At 35.4% G+C, this 16,617-nt stretch overlaps 1 protein-coding gene across 6 annotated transcripts; it reads left to right on the top strand.

Annotated features, from left to right (window-relative positions):
- Window positions 1-1,124: 1,124 nt before the first annotated feature.
- Window positions 1,125-5,812, top strand: LOC131633265 (acetyl-coenzyme A carboxylase carboxyl transferase subunit alpha, chloroplastic-like). Of its 6 annotated transcripts, none has more exons than XR_009293276.1 (11): window positions 1,125-1,474; window positions 1,714-2,101; window positions 2,296-2,330; window positions 2,491-2,547; window positions 2,766-2,835; window positions 2,912-3,065; window positions 3,357-3,408; window positions 3,486-3,554; window positions 3,757-3,834; window positions 3,922-4,271; window positions 4,706-4,748. XR_009293276.1 is itself a non-coding variant. In XM_058903977.1 (10 exons), the coding sequence occupies exons 6-10, from the start codon at window positions 3,037-3,039 to the stop codon at window positions 4,171-4,173; spliced, it is 480 nt and encodes a 159-aa protein (XP_058759960.1). In that variant the 5' UTR covers window positions 1,125-1,474; window positions 1,714-2,101; window positions 2,296-2,330; window positions 2,491-2,547; window positions 2,766-2,835; window positions 2,912-3,036; the 3' UTR covers window positions 4,174-4,742. The 6 variants fall into 6 exon arrangements, 1 of the variants encoding a protein (XP_058759960.1); XR_009293275.1 differs by having other exon boundaries at window positions 3,922-4,265; window positions 4,415-4,742; XR_009293273.1 differs by having other exon boundaries at window positions 4,415-4,742.
- Window positions 5,813-16,617: the final 10,805 nt, after the last annotated feature.

The raw sequence follows: 16,617 nt of genomic DNA, 5'->3' as shown, positions 1-16,617 counted from the left end.
TGTATTACAGTGTCTATCCTAGCATAAGATTCTATATCTTTCAGAAGAAACATATAAAAAATGCAAAGAATAACAACAAAACTAAAATTACCTCGCTCAATTTCCTCAAGCTCTTCGATATCATCTTGTGTAGGCAATGGTGAAGGTGATCCACCAAGCCAATCTTCTGTGTAAATAAGGGCTTCCATAGATCTAGCGGTTAGGCGACTACGATAGTCATCAAGATGTCAAAGTTGGGAATATCACCTTCTAACCCATCTTCAAAGTACTTTGTTAATTCAGATTTCACTCCACTTGACTTGAGACCACTAGATTGCAAAAATACCCCATAATAATAGTCGGTATTTCCAATTCTTCCAACTAATACAGGTGGTTCAACAAACACACTTTGAGATTCACTTGTACCACCACCATTATACTTCTCAAATATGGTTTCCAAATCCGATTCTAATTTATTCTTCAAGATTTCAGCATTTTGTTTATCAAAGTTCTTTTTGATAAACCAACAAGCATACACCAATATTTTCCTAGGATCTAACACAAAAGAAATTAACAACAACATGTTCAATTTCTTAGGACTTCCCCAATACTTATCATATTTCTCCTTCATCTTTAAAGCTATATTCCTTATATGAGCTAAAGATGGCTCTTTAGATGCGCACATGTTTTTTATAGCCAAACCAATTGAAAATACCTCTGCCAAGTACATATTACTTCACTACTAGAAATTTGGCCTACGGCCACGCTAAAATTTTCCACATCTCAGAAACTGTGGCCATATATATGATTTGGCCAGGGTTTTATAAGCGTAGACTAATGTTTGAAAACATTGAATCCAGACTGCGAAACTGTGGCCTTTCCTTCAACTATCCACGGTTATTTAACTGCAGATATTTTAAGCCACAAAGTAAAACCGCGGCCTATAATTTTGACTTCAAACTGTGGCTCAAGCCCAAAAAATTATACCCCGCCAGATTTTCCCTCTTTTATTTTTAGTTTCCCTCTTTTATTTTTAATTTCCCTCTCTTAATTATTTTCTTTTCTAATTTATTAAATTAAAAAAAATAAAAACATAAATTTAATAAATTATCTATTCATCACACTTTATCTATGGAAACCCTAAAACGAGTGTTCTCCGCCTCTTTGTTTCAAACTGGTCTCTCCGGTCTCTCCTCACTCTTCTTCTCTCGATGAACACGAAACAGAGCATTATTTCTCCACTCTCGATTGTTTTCCGCCATGAAAGGAGCTCTTAGAACTCGAAGGATCCCACACACCCACACGCAACACCAACAGTGAAATCCTCTCAATCTCTCTAGCGAAATCAAACAAGACGCAAACAACAATGAAAAACCCTAAATCCCAAATCAAAACCAACCCCAATTCAATATTCAATAGTGATTACATTTTACACGATGGAAATCGAAAATTGCAAGAAGAAATAGAAAAGCTACGAATAACAGAAGATCCTCAGGTATACACTTTGCTATTTAACTCGATTCTTCCTCTTCTCTACAGTTCTTCGAGCTCATCTCCTTCTTCTGCATTTTCTTGGTCTGCTGCGTGTCTGTTGATGTTGTAATTTGGTGAGTAAGTGTTTATTGAGTGCGAGGTTTTATCTATGTTGGTGTGTTATCTTGTTGCTTTGTGATGCTTGTTGCAACGCTGCAGGTTATGATTGTTAGCATTTTTGTTGTTTTTGTTTAGTTTTAGTTTAGTGAAGTTGCAGTTCTTACAAATGACTATCATTGAAGAGAAAGGCTTTGGAAAGATTTCTTGTTCCAAACCCTAAAATCACCACTCCCACTACCACAACAACAGAACTATCTTCTTTGTCCAACGGTGTCCTCAAACGCCTCCACAACCGGCCACCACCACCACCTTAACAAACCACCATCACATCCACCACCACCGCAACAACAGCCTTGCAACAATCACTTACAAAGAATGTCTCAAGAACCACGCAGCAAACCTAGGTGGTCACGCCCTCGACGGCTCGGCGAATTCATGACATCCCCCACCGCAACATCCACCGACCCAACATGTGTTGCTTCAAATCCCTAACCGTCAAAGCAACCACCACCACCACGAATCTGAACAGGTTTGTCTTCTCAAAACCTAATCATTTTCTGTTCTTCACACTTTTTGTTTCAGTAGTAATGTTGAACTGAAAACAAATCCCGACGTGAGATTCGCTAGATTCCATTCAAGAGTGTGTTTTTGAGATGGGTTTTTTCAGTACCATTTTTTGGGGTTTTTGGATTTGGTTTTGATAGTGCATTCTTATATATGCAGCATCATATTGAAATGCAGCCCGGTTTATTAATCAGGTATTCAATTTCCCAAGTTTCAACAAGAATCATTTGTGATTAGTTGTTGACAGGCTGTTAAGGGAACATCGTTGACAGGAATCATTTTCTAATTGTTTTCATATAATAAACTCATGCCTAATGTAAGAAGACAATGGGTGTTTTGGATTTTTGTTGACAGGCCGAGGAAGTGATTGATGAAGTGTATTGCCAAGTCTAGTTGGTTCCTGAAAATCAGGTGAGGCTTATCTATTATATAATCTTGTTTTGGTTCAGTTTATAGGTTTGGACGAAAAGGGGAAAAATGTCTTAATTTATAGGTTTTGATTTTATGGTCTTGTCAAATATGTTTAGTGAGAATGATAATTGTAATGGATTTTTCTTAATGTAGTAGTGTCTAGCATCAAGAATATGACATGAATATGCATTGTTGAGTCACAAGGTAATCCTTTTCAGGATCTTGTTGTTCTTTGGCTTAATGGTGAACCTGGTGGCTTTAGCTTTGATGGCTTCTTCTATGAACATGGTAATTATTATTCTTAATCTCAATTCTAGTAATTCTTTTTTGTTTATAAATAATGCATTTGATTATGCTTTTTCAGGTCCTTTCAATTTTGAAGCAGTAAAGACTAAGGGAAATTATGCTTGATGTACCTGAACAACCACTTGATGAGAGAGAGAAGTTGAGAAGATTAAGGATTTCTAAAGCTAATAAAGGAAAATCTCCATGGAACAAATGAAGAAAGCATACTCTCGGTAACTCTAACTAACTATTCTCTCCTTATTACTCTATTAAAATAAAGTTAACTAATCTTGGACATGCACAATCATAGTAACTATAACCCTTTCCATCAATACTATTCTTACTTCCTCCTTTATATAAATATTTGAAATTTACTCAAATCAAATATATTTGCTATAGTGTTATCAGGCAGAACAAATATATTGTTTATAGCTGGATACTCGAGTTATTATTTCAAATCATTTACCAGTTGAAGATGTTGTGTCTGTTCTACTAGTTTAACCTTTATTTATTACATGATATAGTCTGGAGGCATGTGCTGCAATCTTGTGGAAGAGCGCTAAAGCTGTTCCAAAGGTATATATATACAAAATCGATACTTGAACGTTTCGTTTTACAATTTATATATTCAATTATTTATTTCATCCTTGCAGGCTGCTCGGAAACTGAGGATTACAACACCTGAATTGTGCAGATTGCAAATTGCAGATGGCATTATACCGGTAATAATCTTATTTGTATATATCAACCATGCCATGGTAAAGCATCTGTAACAAGTATTCAGTGCTGGGGAAAATTTTCCGAACCTTCTACTCATGCTTTGATTTGTTCTAGTTTTGTAGTTTCCTCTGTACAATGTATAGATTAATAATATCATTCTCTATGAAATGGAATCTAAGTAGAGTTTCCTTTTCTTTTCAATAGGAGCCCCTCGGTGGTGCACATGTCGATCCAAATTGGACCTCTCAACAGATTAAAAAAGCAATCAATAAAGCTGTGTATGTAAGTATTACTGTTATAGTGTGTTCTCCGAAATAAAAAATGTTGAAGAATATTCTGATTAGAAACCTTGGCTTGTTCATTGTGTAGGAACTCACCAAGTTGAGCACAGAAGACCTATTAAAAGATCGCATGCTTAAGTTCCGGAAACTCGGTGCATTCGTGGATGAAACTTCGAGATATCCCAAAAAGAAAATCAACATGGGAAAGAGGAAGGGTATGCCTGTTCTGATAAAGAGGAAGGGTTTACCTGTTCCGTCAAACAGGAAGGATATACCTGCTCCTCCAAAGGGGAAGGATATACCTGTTCCACCAAAGAGGAAGGTAAGGATTCTGCAATGAACAAGTTGTTAATGGAAGAGAATGACCGTTTCCAGAAGCAAGTTTCTCATCTGGTTTATGAGAATGGATACATGAAGCAACAGATTCACACTGTGAGTGTAAGAGACTATTCCTTCCTGTTCAAATATTTTTTGGTTTCTTTTCTTGTTTATAGATGTTTTTGTTATATGCATGAGAAAATGTTAAGAACTTTATTGCATGTTATCATTGATGTGTTTCTTACCTCGAGTATCTTTCGTAGCTGGAAGGATTCTATAATTGTTCTCCAAACTGCTAAATCACTTTTCCCTTGGTCCGAGGATCTAAAGATTGTCGGAAGATGCATAGATTCCATAGCTTCGAAGACCTCTGTTGATCCAGTGAACATCAGATGCCTTGATGCATATCCAAATTTGATTATTCCCTATACCTTGTTCTAGTTGATTTTTCCCTACCGTTTAATTTTTTATAAAATTGGAGAATGATTCTGAGGGTTAATCGTACATCGTTTTTCTATGATTAGCTGCATATTGAACATTTTATTGTTTAGCAGGATACTTTTAGGGGAAGAGTTTGTGAGTGTCCTATTGTGGAAGATCTTGATCTATTTTAGAAGATCTTATAGCATTTGTTAGCATTCATTATTGGATAAAACTTCTAAAAGGAATATATATTGCAATGTGTATTGTTTGATTATAAATAACTTCTGCTTCAAACTTGTGAGCTTGCCGTAAGTGGTACTAATTGTTAGAATCTTCTAACTGTAATGTTCATTATAGAGTGTCCAGTTTAATGGTGCTAATGTGTTGGTACACTTGAATTCAGGTCTGTTGCCGAGCCTATTGGCAGTATATAGGATGCACTTTCAAAGGATCCCAATTCACATTTCTTTCTAGCTTCCTGCACTACCATTGACACAAACAAACACGAAGTGAGTAAAATGATTTACCCCTCTTTTAGAATAACTATATTGTTACTATGGAATGTTTAATGTCAAATTTTGATAGACTAATGATTTGTGTATATACAAAGTTTTTTTTCTCGTGAAATGCATAATTAACCTTAATTTCAACAGGTATACTGCGAGGCAGTTACCAACGGTGGATTGTCTAGAGAGCCTTACCAATTTAAAGTTGCATATGACGAGCTTGTAATTGCATCTGGAGTTGAGCCTTCAACTTTTGGTATCAAGGGAGTTAAGGAACTTGCCTTTTGTCTTCGTGAAGTGAATCATGCTCAAGAAATAAGGAAGAGACTTCTTCTTAACCTGATGCTTTCTGAAAATCCAGGTTGGTGCTTCATATCCATACTAGTTTATAATAATTATGCAGTTTTCAATTGTTTTCTGAAGGCTAAGCTAAAATGTTTTCATTTTAACAGGCATATCTGAAGAAGAAAAGAAACGTCTTCTGCACTGTGTGGTTATTGGAGGTGGTCTTATAGGGGTGGAATTTAGTGGTGAATTGAGTGATTTCATCACGAAAGTCTTTGTCACTCAAGTTTTAAACTACGTCTTCTGCATATCTAAAGTCATTGTCACTCAAGTTTTTATTATTTAGTTTTAGTTCACGTTTATTAGATATATAATGTACTTAGTCAATCATATACCGATGCTATTGTCATTGATGTGTAGACAATAAAATAATTTGTATTCATAAAATTATAGTAATCAAATTTTAAATTCTTTAAAATTGGCGCAAGTGATTGTTGTGTTGGATTAATATAAGCCACTAAATTTATTTACATTAAATTTATATTAAACCGTGGCAAGATAAATGGTTTAGAAAGCATAACATATAACAACGGTTTTAAATATGTGGTCATAACCAAACCGTGGCTATATCTTGAACCAGAATTGTATCGTAAACGTTAAATTGAAACCATGGCTTTACCATATAGCCACAGTTTTGTAGTCATGGCAAATACAAACCGCGGCCTTAATCAAGCTACCTAAACCGTGGCCTAAAAAAGCCACGGTTGTCAAAAAGGTGTGGTCTATACCAAAAAACCGTGGACTTTACTTTAGGCCACGGCCGTATACTCCACCGTTGGATTTCCGTGGCCAAACCATGGCCTCAGCGATACGCCACGGTTATTTCCGATTCTAATTTATTCTTCAAGATTTCAGCATTTTGTTTATCAAAGTTCTTTTTGATAAACCAACAAGCATACACCAATATTTTCCTAGGATCTAACACAAAAGAAATTAACAACAACATGTTCAATTTCTTAGGACTTCCCCAATACTTATCATATTTCTCCTTCATCTTTAAAGCTATATTCCTTATATGAGCTAAAGATGGCTCTTTAGATGCGCACATGTTTTTTATAGCCAAACCAATTGAAAATACCTCTGCCAAGTACATATTACTTGTCACATATTTTGAACCTGATATGCGAAAAGTGGAAGCCTTAAAAATTTCCAAAAATTGAGCGACCTCACGTGCTTTCTCCCAATCTAAAGCGGTAGGAATGCCACTCCCTTTCTCAAGTTCTTCACAATACTTAGCATCAATAATCTCAAACTCAACAAATGCTATTTGAAGTTGTAGAGAATCCTTTAACATGTCATATGTTGAATTCCATTGAGTATCACAATCGAATTGAACACTACCCTTGTATTTAATATGTCTACTCCTAACAGATTCCAAAAACTTATGTTCTCGACTCGGAGAAGACTTAACATACTTAACAGCACCCTTGATTCTAGAAATTAAAATATCAATTTCTTTTAGACCTTCTTTAACCACTAAATTCATGATGTGTGCACAACATCTTGTATGAAAGTGATTTCCATTCAGAATCAAATTCTTTCTCAAAATTATCCTCCTTTTGAGATTTTCAATCTCGCGATCATTTAATGATGCATTGTCAACTGTCACACTCAAAACATTGTTCAACCCCCAATTATCCAAGCATTGTGTAATCGTATTTGCCATTACTTCTCCTGAATGGCTTAAGACTTGAACGAAATTCAAAATCTTCTTGTGCAGTGTCCAATTACTATCTATAAAATGTGCTGTTATGCACATATAGCTCATGTTTTGACATGAAGTTCAACCATCTGTGGTAAGGCACACACTTCGACAATGTTGGGAAAGAAAGCTCTTCAATTTTTCCCTTTCAAAATCCCACAAAGACAAAACATCACGTGCTACAGTGCTTCGCGAGATTGGAATATATCTTGGCTGAAATACATTCAAACAACGACGAAAAGCTTTATTATCCGCAAACATATACGGAAGCTCCATTTCCACAATCATGTCAACCACTGCCTTTTGACATTTCTCTTGGTCAAATTTTGACTAACACCATTGTTGAAGGGGAAGACACATTTGTTGTTTTCAATCTTTTACTCTTGCAAGTCTTTGAATGAGCAACCATGAAAGACGTTCCATTATTGCACTTAAGCTTGGAGCCACAATAGTTGCATCTAGCTATACCAATTAAGCCTAAATCAGGAGTGAAGTGAGTCCAAACAGAAGATTTTGTTAGAACAAGATTTGTTCTGATCAATATTTTATGTTTTGATGATAACAGTATATATGAATTTCGTATAAGACAATGTGGTACTCTAATCCTTTGCATTTTCCATTTTAGGAAATACATAAAGAGTATGCACAATTCAGCGCTCAGAAGCACTGACTCAGAAGGTTCTGGATGGCTACATCTGAACATGCTCTGGCAAGACATCAGAAGATGGTCAAGCAGAATCAGAACATGGACTATGAAGCATCAGAAGAACATGAAGTCAGAAGCAAAAGCACTGAAGTTCTGAATGGTATCACGCTCAAGCTCTTCAAAGTCAGAAGACAAGAAGATGCTCTGCACCAAGCTGATTGACTCTGATATTCAAACATTGTATCTACAAATCTGAGTTCAGAAGCGAGTACAAGATGACAGGCTATTAAGTCTAATCTCTGACTAACAAAAGGAACGTTAGAAGCTACAAAAGGAAAAGTTAGTAAAAGCAGGAAAAGCATGGCTCGAGGTAGTTGACAAAAGTGTGAAACATTAAATGCAAAGCTGTACTATTCATGCAAAGCATTAAATGCAACCCAACGGTCATCTTCTCTCCAACGCCTATATATAGAAGTTCTGATCAGAAGCAGCTAGAGAACTCTTGCGCAAAATACCAAAACGCTGTCAAATTCAAAGCTCACGAACTTCATCTTCAACCTCACAAACTCTTGCAATATTTAGTGAGTGTTAACCTTAGAACTTAAGAGAAATATCACTGTTGTGATTATAGCTTTATAAGAAGCAATTCATACTCTTGTAAACATTATTTTTACGTTGATTGTAAAAGGTTGCTAGAGTGATCAGTGTAATCAGAAGACTCTAGAAGTTTTCTAAGTGGTGATTTCCTAGAGTGATCAAGTTGTGATCTGTATACTCTAGAAGACTTAGAAGTTTTCTAAGTGGATAACCATTGTAATCAGTTGCATTAGTGGATTAAATTCTCAGTTGAGGTAAATCACTCTAAGGGGGTGGACTGGAGTAGTTTCGTTAACAACGAACCAGGATAAAAATAATTGTGTTCATTGTTTTTATCTTACAAGTTTTTAAAGTCACAGTTATTTAAACCCCCCCTTTCTAAGTGTTTTTCTATCCTTCACATTTGTTTCTTCGATGGGATGGTGCTCGAGTAGAAGTAGTTCCCAAGCTTTGTGTTGTCTCATCCGTCATAAGATTCGATTCAGACATTTCCTGCTTTGAAAAGACCAACCAAATGTCAAATCAATTCAGCATATGGCTGAGTTTAATGGTAGAAAGTATACAAAAGCTTTTGAACAAATATTCAAATACAGAAAGTATACAAAAAATTCAAATACAGAAATTCAAACACAACAAATATTCATAACAAGCAAATCGAATCGAATTGAAACGAAATTCAAATACAATTATATAGCACACAGAAAAAATGCAAATGCAAAAATTCAAACACAACAAATATTCAGAGCAAGTAAATCGAATCGAAATTTAAATACAATTATATAGCACATAGAAAAAATGCAAATGCAGAAATTCAAACACAACAAATATTCAGAGCAAGCAAATCAAATCGAATTGAAACGAAATTCAAATACAATTATATAGCACACAGAAAAAAATGCAAATGCAAAAATTCAAACACAACAAATATTCAGAGCAAGCAAATCGAAACAAAATTCGAAAATGAATATATTTACCTGGGTTGATTTATTCATTCCTTCCACAAATTGAGAATGAAAGAGCACAAAAACTATTTTGATGGAACCTAAATCGATCGAAAATGGAGAAGAGAGAAACGTCAATAACGATATTGATGGAACCGGAATGATCGAGAATGGAGAAGAGAGAATCGTCAAAAACGATATTGACGGAACCGAAATTCATCGAGAATGGAGAAGAGAGAATAGTGTTTCGGGGATTGGGTTTTCAATTGAGAGAAAGGAGAAGAGAGAAACGTGAATGTGATTAGGTTTTTGGGCTTTGGATCATATTGGATATTTTATTTGGTTGTGGTTATCCAGCTAATTGGTTATGGATATCCAAATAATTTTTAAAATGGATTGGTTGAAAAACCAAATTAAAATAAACCGGTTCTTTATAACCGGATATGAATATGGTTATAGATAAATCGTCAAACCGGTTAATTTGAGCATCCCTACCCCTGGCCCAACCTCCAAACCGCATATCAAGCAAATATAAAGAAAGACAAATCAAATATATACGTCATTGTAAATTAAATGAGGTAGAGCCTCCCACCATAAAAAATCCAGTATCATATGACCATGACTAGCTAGTTTATATGCACACTTATTTCCTCCTCTATGTATAAGAGTAAAATCCTATGTATATGACTAACTAAAGATATGTTACTCCATATTTCTCTAATGGTGCGTATGAACAATGTTATTTTCTCTAATTGATTCTATTTTTATAATTAAATAGATTTTACAATAATAAAATATTATATTATTAAGTAGACATATTAAAATTTTTAATCACGCAATGAGACTATTTAATAAATATCATAATAAATAATACTCATTCCAATCTTAAGTATAAAATAATGCTTTATAAAAAAATCATGTATTTAGTTAATTTTTGTTGATAAAATTTTCTCTTATAACTTTAATAGAAAAGATTAGCTCCTAAAAATAAATATATGAGAAATATTAGAAGGGATGTAATCGGTTATACTTCTGCTGTAATCAATTACAATTTCATGAATTACACTATATTCTCAACACACAACCTTAATTCAAGTCTTCCAAGTGTTCCATACTCATGTGCTTCAACAACCTCTTGAATATTTCAATTGTTACTCCTTTGGTTAGCAAATCGGCCACTTGGTTTTCACTTTTGCAATACCATAACTTCAATTTGCCTTCACTTATAAACTCTCTCAAGTAGTGAAATATCATCTATATATGTTTTCTTCTCCCAAGTGCAATGGGTTTCTTAGCACAGTTTATAGTAGAAACATTATTTATCATAAAAGCCTCAGTTTCATACTCTTCGTTGCACAACTCCTTCATCCAATGCATCAAACATACAACTTGACACGCACGCATGGACGATGCAATGTACTTGGCCTTACAAGAAGAGAGCGCCATAATTGATTCCATCTTAGAAAACCAATAGATTGAATTTTCTCCATACATAAAGATGTACCAAACAATGGATTTTTTGCCATCTTTATCTCCACACCAGTTTGAGTTGGTATAATGAAGCAATTTGCAACTTCTACCTTTATCTATTGCGGGAAATAGAATTATGCATCCAATCGAACATTGATGTATCTCAAAATTCTCTTGACTACTACCAAGTGTGATTTCTTTGGCTTCCCCATAAATCTACTCACCATGCCAACACTAAATTCTAAATTTGGTCTAGTATTGCACAAGCATTGAAATGATCCAATTAGCCTACCATACTTCGTTGGATTAATATCTTACTCGTCTTGTTAATTCTCTGAATTATGTAATTGGATTTTATGTTTGGATAAACTATATGAAATCATAAGATGTAAAACTTGCAAATAGAAAACAGGTACAAAGCACAACAGGTACAACGAAGAGTCCCATTGAAATGATAGAACGTGTTATGTTGGAGTAATTCAACATCTGGAATAACATGTCACATGGGATGTTACGACATCATGCTTGAGCTGAAGAGAAGAGTTCTAATTAAATCTGTGTGATTTAATTACTACTGAAGAATGTAGAATATTCAGGGATATTGTGCAAATCAAATAAAGGCATGATATATTATTTAACAGGTCTGAAGAATCAATAAGAAGACTTAAAGAATCATTCAGAAGAATCAAATCAGAATATTTGAAGATTATATAGTTTCTAATTATAGAGATATTCTCAGAAACTAACAGATTGAAGATCTTGTATGTAGCAGAAGTTATTGCTATATTGTAACAGCGAATATGCTGTGATTGAAGGCCCAAATCCAGTTGGGAATAGGTTATAAATAGAAGCATTGTAACCTAAGAAAAAAAATACAACCACCGAGTAGAAAAGATGTAATCTTTAGGGTTTGTCGAGGTAAACCTCCCAGGCTTTGGGAAGGTTACCATTGTGATCCTCGAAGCCTGTAGGAAACGGGAGTATTGTTCTTGGAGGAAGCTTTGAAGTAACTCCAAGTTCGTGGTCATAGTCAAGAGTCTTGGCTAGGGATTGTCATGGAAGTATGTCTTCCAAACTGCTTATCTGTGGGATCAGAATGCGTTGGATATTAGGTTGTTGCTACAGCTCCTGGGACTGGAGAACTGTACAATATTATTGGGATGATTGAAAGTGGGATGGGGATATTCCATATCTAGGAAGGACCTAGGTAGAAGGGTCATTGGGTAGGGATTAAGTGAGGGGTTGTAAACTTGGGACTAGTTTACCTCTGAATTAATATTGCTGATAGTGGACTTCATTCCTGGCTTGGTATGCCCCCGGAGTAGGTGTGATTTCACCGAACTGGGTCAACAATTACTTGTGTCATTTATCTTTCAGTTTGGCATAAATCTGCGTATATACCTTGCTTATGTTTCTTGACAGTGAAGGATAGAAAAACACTTAGAAAGGGGGGGGGTTGAATAAGTGTGACTTTAAAAACCTGTAAGATAAAAACAATGAACACAATTATTTTTATCCTGGTTCGTTGTTAACGTAACTACTCCAGTCCACCTCCTTAGAGTGATTAACCTCAACTGAGGATTTAATCCACTAATCCAACTGATTACAATGGTTTTCCACTTAGATAACCTCTAAGTCTTTTAGAGTATACAGATCACAACTTGATCACTCTAGGAAATCACCACTTAGATAACCTCTAAGTCTTCTAGAGTCCACTGATCACACTGATCACTCTAGGAACCTTTTACAATCAATGTAAAAATAAAGTTTACAAGAGTTTGAATTGCTTCTTATAAATCTATAATCACAACAGTGATATTTCTCTTAAGTTCTAAGCTTAACACTCACTAAATATTACAAGAGTTTGTGAGGTTGAAGATGAAGTTCGTGAGCTTTGATTTTGACAGCGTTTTGGTATATTTCACAATTGTTGGTTAGCTGCTTCTGATCAAAACTTCCATATTTATAGGCGTTTGAGAAGATGACCGTTAGGTTGCATTTAATGCATTGCGTGAATAGTACATCTTTGCATTTAATGTTTCACACTTTTGTCAACTACCTCGAGCCATGCTTTTGCTGCTTTTACTGACTTTGCCTTTTGTAACTTCTAACATTCCTTTTGTCAGTCAGAGATTGGACTTAATAGCCTGTCATCTTGTACTTGCTTCTGAACTCAGATTTGTGAATACAACTTTTGAATATCAGAGTCAATCAGCTTGGTGCAGAGCATCTTCTTGTCTTCTGACTTTGAAGAGCTTGAGCGTGATACCATAAGAACTTCAGTGCTTCTGCTTCTGACTTCATGTTCTTCTGATGCTTCATAGTTCATGTTTTGATTCTGCTTGACCATCTTCTGATGTCTTGCCAGAGCATGTTCTGATGTAGCCATCCAGAACCTTCTTAGTCAGTGCTTCTGAGCGCTAAATTGTGCATACTCTTTATATATTTCCTGAAATGGAAAATGCAAAAGATTAGAGTACCACATTGTCTTATACAAGATTCATATATACTGTTATCATCAAAACAAGAATATTGATCAGAACAATTCTAGTTCTAACAGACAGATCACATGTCTCGACATCTTTCAAGACATTTGGATCTGTTATACCAGAATTTCACGTCTTCATTGTTTGACAGGTGCAATATTGGCTCTGTAGGGGTAATTGCCACATTACAATGCTCCATTTTGAACTTCTTCAATATCTCAAGAGCATACCTTCTTTGATGCACGGGCACTCCCTTTTTGGACTTATGAAACTCAATGTCAAGGAAATATATCATGAGACCAAGGTCGGTCATTTCAATCTCCTTCATTAAATCATCCTTGAACTCAACAATGTAACCTTTATTATCGCCCGTAATCAATTAATCATCAACATATAGACATAGGATGATCACTCATTTGCTTGCATCCTTCTTCATATACACAACATGTTCAGATACACATTTATCAAGTCCTATCTCTTTTAGAAGTCCTTTAACTCTTTTTTTCCAAACACTTGGTGCTTGCTTCAGCCCGTACAATGCATTTCAATCTATAGAACTTGGATTTTTGATTTTTCCCAACCAAACTAAGTAGTTGTGCCATATATAACTCCTTTTCTAAAGGGTCGTTCAAAAACACATATTTGACACCCATTTGGTAGATGGTCCAATTGTTGTTATTTGGAATACCAACAACTAGCCTAATGGATTCAATTCTAGCCACCGGCGCAAATACTTCTTCAAAGTTTATGCATTCTCTTTGCAAAAACATCTTTGCAACTAATCAAGCCTTATGTTTGATTATTTCACCCTTGGGATTTGCCTTCATTTTGTACACCCATCTTACACCAATTGGCTTATTTCCATTCGGTAGATCAACTAATTTTCATGTCTTATTTTTCTCAATTAACTCCAGATCTTTCTTCATAGCACATATCCACTTTGGATCACTCAAGGTCTCCTCCATTTTCACAGGTTCAGATTCAACCATGAGTATAAAATAGACGAGATCACCATTATCGTTTACTTCATTATCTGAGAACAACTTAGAATCTCGTAGTCTTGTAGGCATGCCTTTTTGACTTGTTGTCATACGGTGAACTGACTTTATCGAAATGTTGCGGATAGCAAGAGTCGCCACCGACTTTTATTTTATCCAATTGGAAAGGCTAAAAGAACAGGAAAGACCTTTTGAAAAGATTTTGAGTTCGGGGGGTAAGTTATACAAAGGGAAGGTGTAAGGCACCCTTTGTATCCATGGTTATCCATGGGCTCTTAATTGCTTGGCTCACTTGTTTGAATCGTTTAAAAAGATTGAGAAAAAGTTTGAATAAGAACTTTAGCTTGTAAATAAGTGTAGTATTTTTAAATTTGATTTGAAAAGAGTGGGAAAAAGATTTGAATTCAGAGCAAGCAATTAGTAGCAACTACCCTAAGTTAGAAAAGTTGTTCTTTTAGACTTTCGAGCGAAAGAGTCTATCCATACCATGAGAGGGCAGGAAGTCTTTCAATTGGATGTGAAGGGTCATCGAGAATAATCGTTCTCCATAAGACTGGCCCTACCATAAAGAGGGCAGGTAGTCTAAGGGAAGAATATAATAGTCATTTTAACCTTTAGGCAACAGGCGAGGATACCTTAGCAATGGGGACAAATCATCATTTACCGAGGCAACATCGAGGGACAAAATTGATGATGAATGAACTGAGGGCAACATTTGCTTTAGGTATCCTCGGAATCGAGGGACTTGACTATTTTTAGGCAACAAAATTAAGGCAACAAGGCAGCAACTAATAAGGCAACAGGCAACAAGAGGGATTACCCTAAAGGTGTGTGGGTGCAACAATCACGTGATTAAGTTCAATTATATTTATCTTATAATTTAGTGATGCTAATTCAGTTCATGGTTATCACTCCCTAAATTACTAACCACACAATTAAAATAAAAGCAGAAATAAAATTCCCTACGCTATTACAATAAACACCTGCGGGGATGGGGGAAAATAAAAGGCGGAAGAATAAGAGGATTCAATAGTTAGTTTTATCATCTTGATCTTGAACCTTGATCTTCCTCGAACCCTTGATTGACTCTGATCACCTGAGAATTAACAGAAAAATAATGGGATGAGTGTAAGAGAAGTTCCTTAACATATGAAGTAAACCCTATTTTGGGCAAAAGGGAAAAATTAAAATTAAAATAATATTTAAATAAGAAAAGAATTAAAAAAACTTAGCTTTCGATTGGTGGGGCGCGTAGCTGAAAAACCTTTGATTAACCCTGAAAATATTAAGAATGAAAAATAAAGGTTAGTGTATTAAAGTCCCCAACAACTACAAGGATACTAAGTTAATGGACAACATCTACCTAACAGTGATTAATGATCATGAAGAAATCAGAGTTTAAGGCATAAAATAAAATCAAGGTTTAAGAAATTACATTATTATTGTAAAGAAAATTTGATATTACGAGAAAAAACAAGTTTTCGATTAAATAAATAAATGGTTATAAAATTATTATGTAATAAAATAATTTTGTTCAAAATAAAAAGAAAAAGTTTATGTGATAAAACAACTTTGTTCTAAACAAAATAAGAAAAAAAAGAGTCTATGTAATAAAAAGTAAAAAGAAATTGAAAAATCACATAGCTGATCTAGTGTGGCGCGCTGGGAGAGTCCATGATATGCGTGCGTTTCTAGAGCGTTTGATCTTGAGCTGGTAATGATCTGAAGGTGAATATTAGAGGGTGCATCATGGTCTCTTTCAGGTAGCAAACACGTGATCCTGCAGTTTAACTCACTAAAAAAACAATGTAGGGACTGGGAATCGATCCCATGCCCTTTAAGTCACATGAGATTCCTTCTTGCCATATGCGTTGTGTTTGAACCAATGGCGAAGGGAGAGAGAGCGCGTGGGTTGACCAACCAATCCAATCCTTGCGCGCCTGTTTATGGGTGTAGCAACCTGCCTAAAATTTTAACTTAGAGAGTCGCCACCTATTCTGAAGGGCGAATAGGAAACCCTACGCAGTATAGAGATCAGGGTAAGTTACTATGTTCAGGTCGAGGGAAGGTGTTAGGCACCCTCAACCCTTTCCTATTGGCTTTGAATCTAAGGCAAAGGTTTGATGGCTAAGAGTATTAAGGTAGGGAAATGAATAAGGGGAAAATTGAGATTTTAGGGTGGGGGACTCGCCTTGTTGCCAAGTGCCTACGTACCTCCTTAGGGAGGATCAGAGTCTACGTAGTTCGGGGAGGGTTGTACGCCCCTTAGAGTTGAATTTGATTAGATGTGTTTTTTAGAGGCTTTTTGGCCAGCCTATCGCAGTTTGGTTTGTTTTGTAAATTGAATGGAGT

The sequence above is a fragment of the Vicia villosa genome, unplaced genomic scaffold (genome assembly GCF_029867415.1).
Source record: "Vicia villosa cultivar HV-30 ecotype Madison, WI unplaced genomic scaffold, Vvil1.0 ctg.001102F_1_1, whole genome shotgun sequence".
Lineage (NCBI taxonomy): Eukaryota > Viridiplantae > Streptophyta > Magnoliopsida > Fabales > Fabaceae > Vicia > Vicia villosa.
Note: the sequence above shows the minus strand (reverse complement) of the source record. Positions and strands in the feature narration are given on the sequence as shown.

Excerpts from the sequence above, each read along its gene's own strand:
- LOC131633265 (XM_058903977.1), top strand. The coding sequence starts at position 3,037 with ATGGAACAAATGAAGAAAGCATACTCTCG. Across the intron at positions 3,066-3,356 it reads ATGAAGAAAGCATACTCTCG|TCTGGAGGCATGTGCTGCAA; the intron begins GTAACTCTAACT and ends TACATGATATAG. Across the intron at positions 3,409-3,485 it reads GCGCTAAAGCTGTTCCAAAG|GCTGCTCGGAAACTGAGGAT; the intron begins GTATATATATAC and ends TCATCCTTGCAG.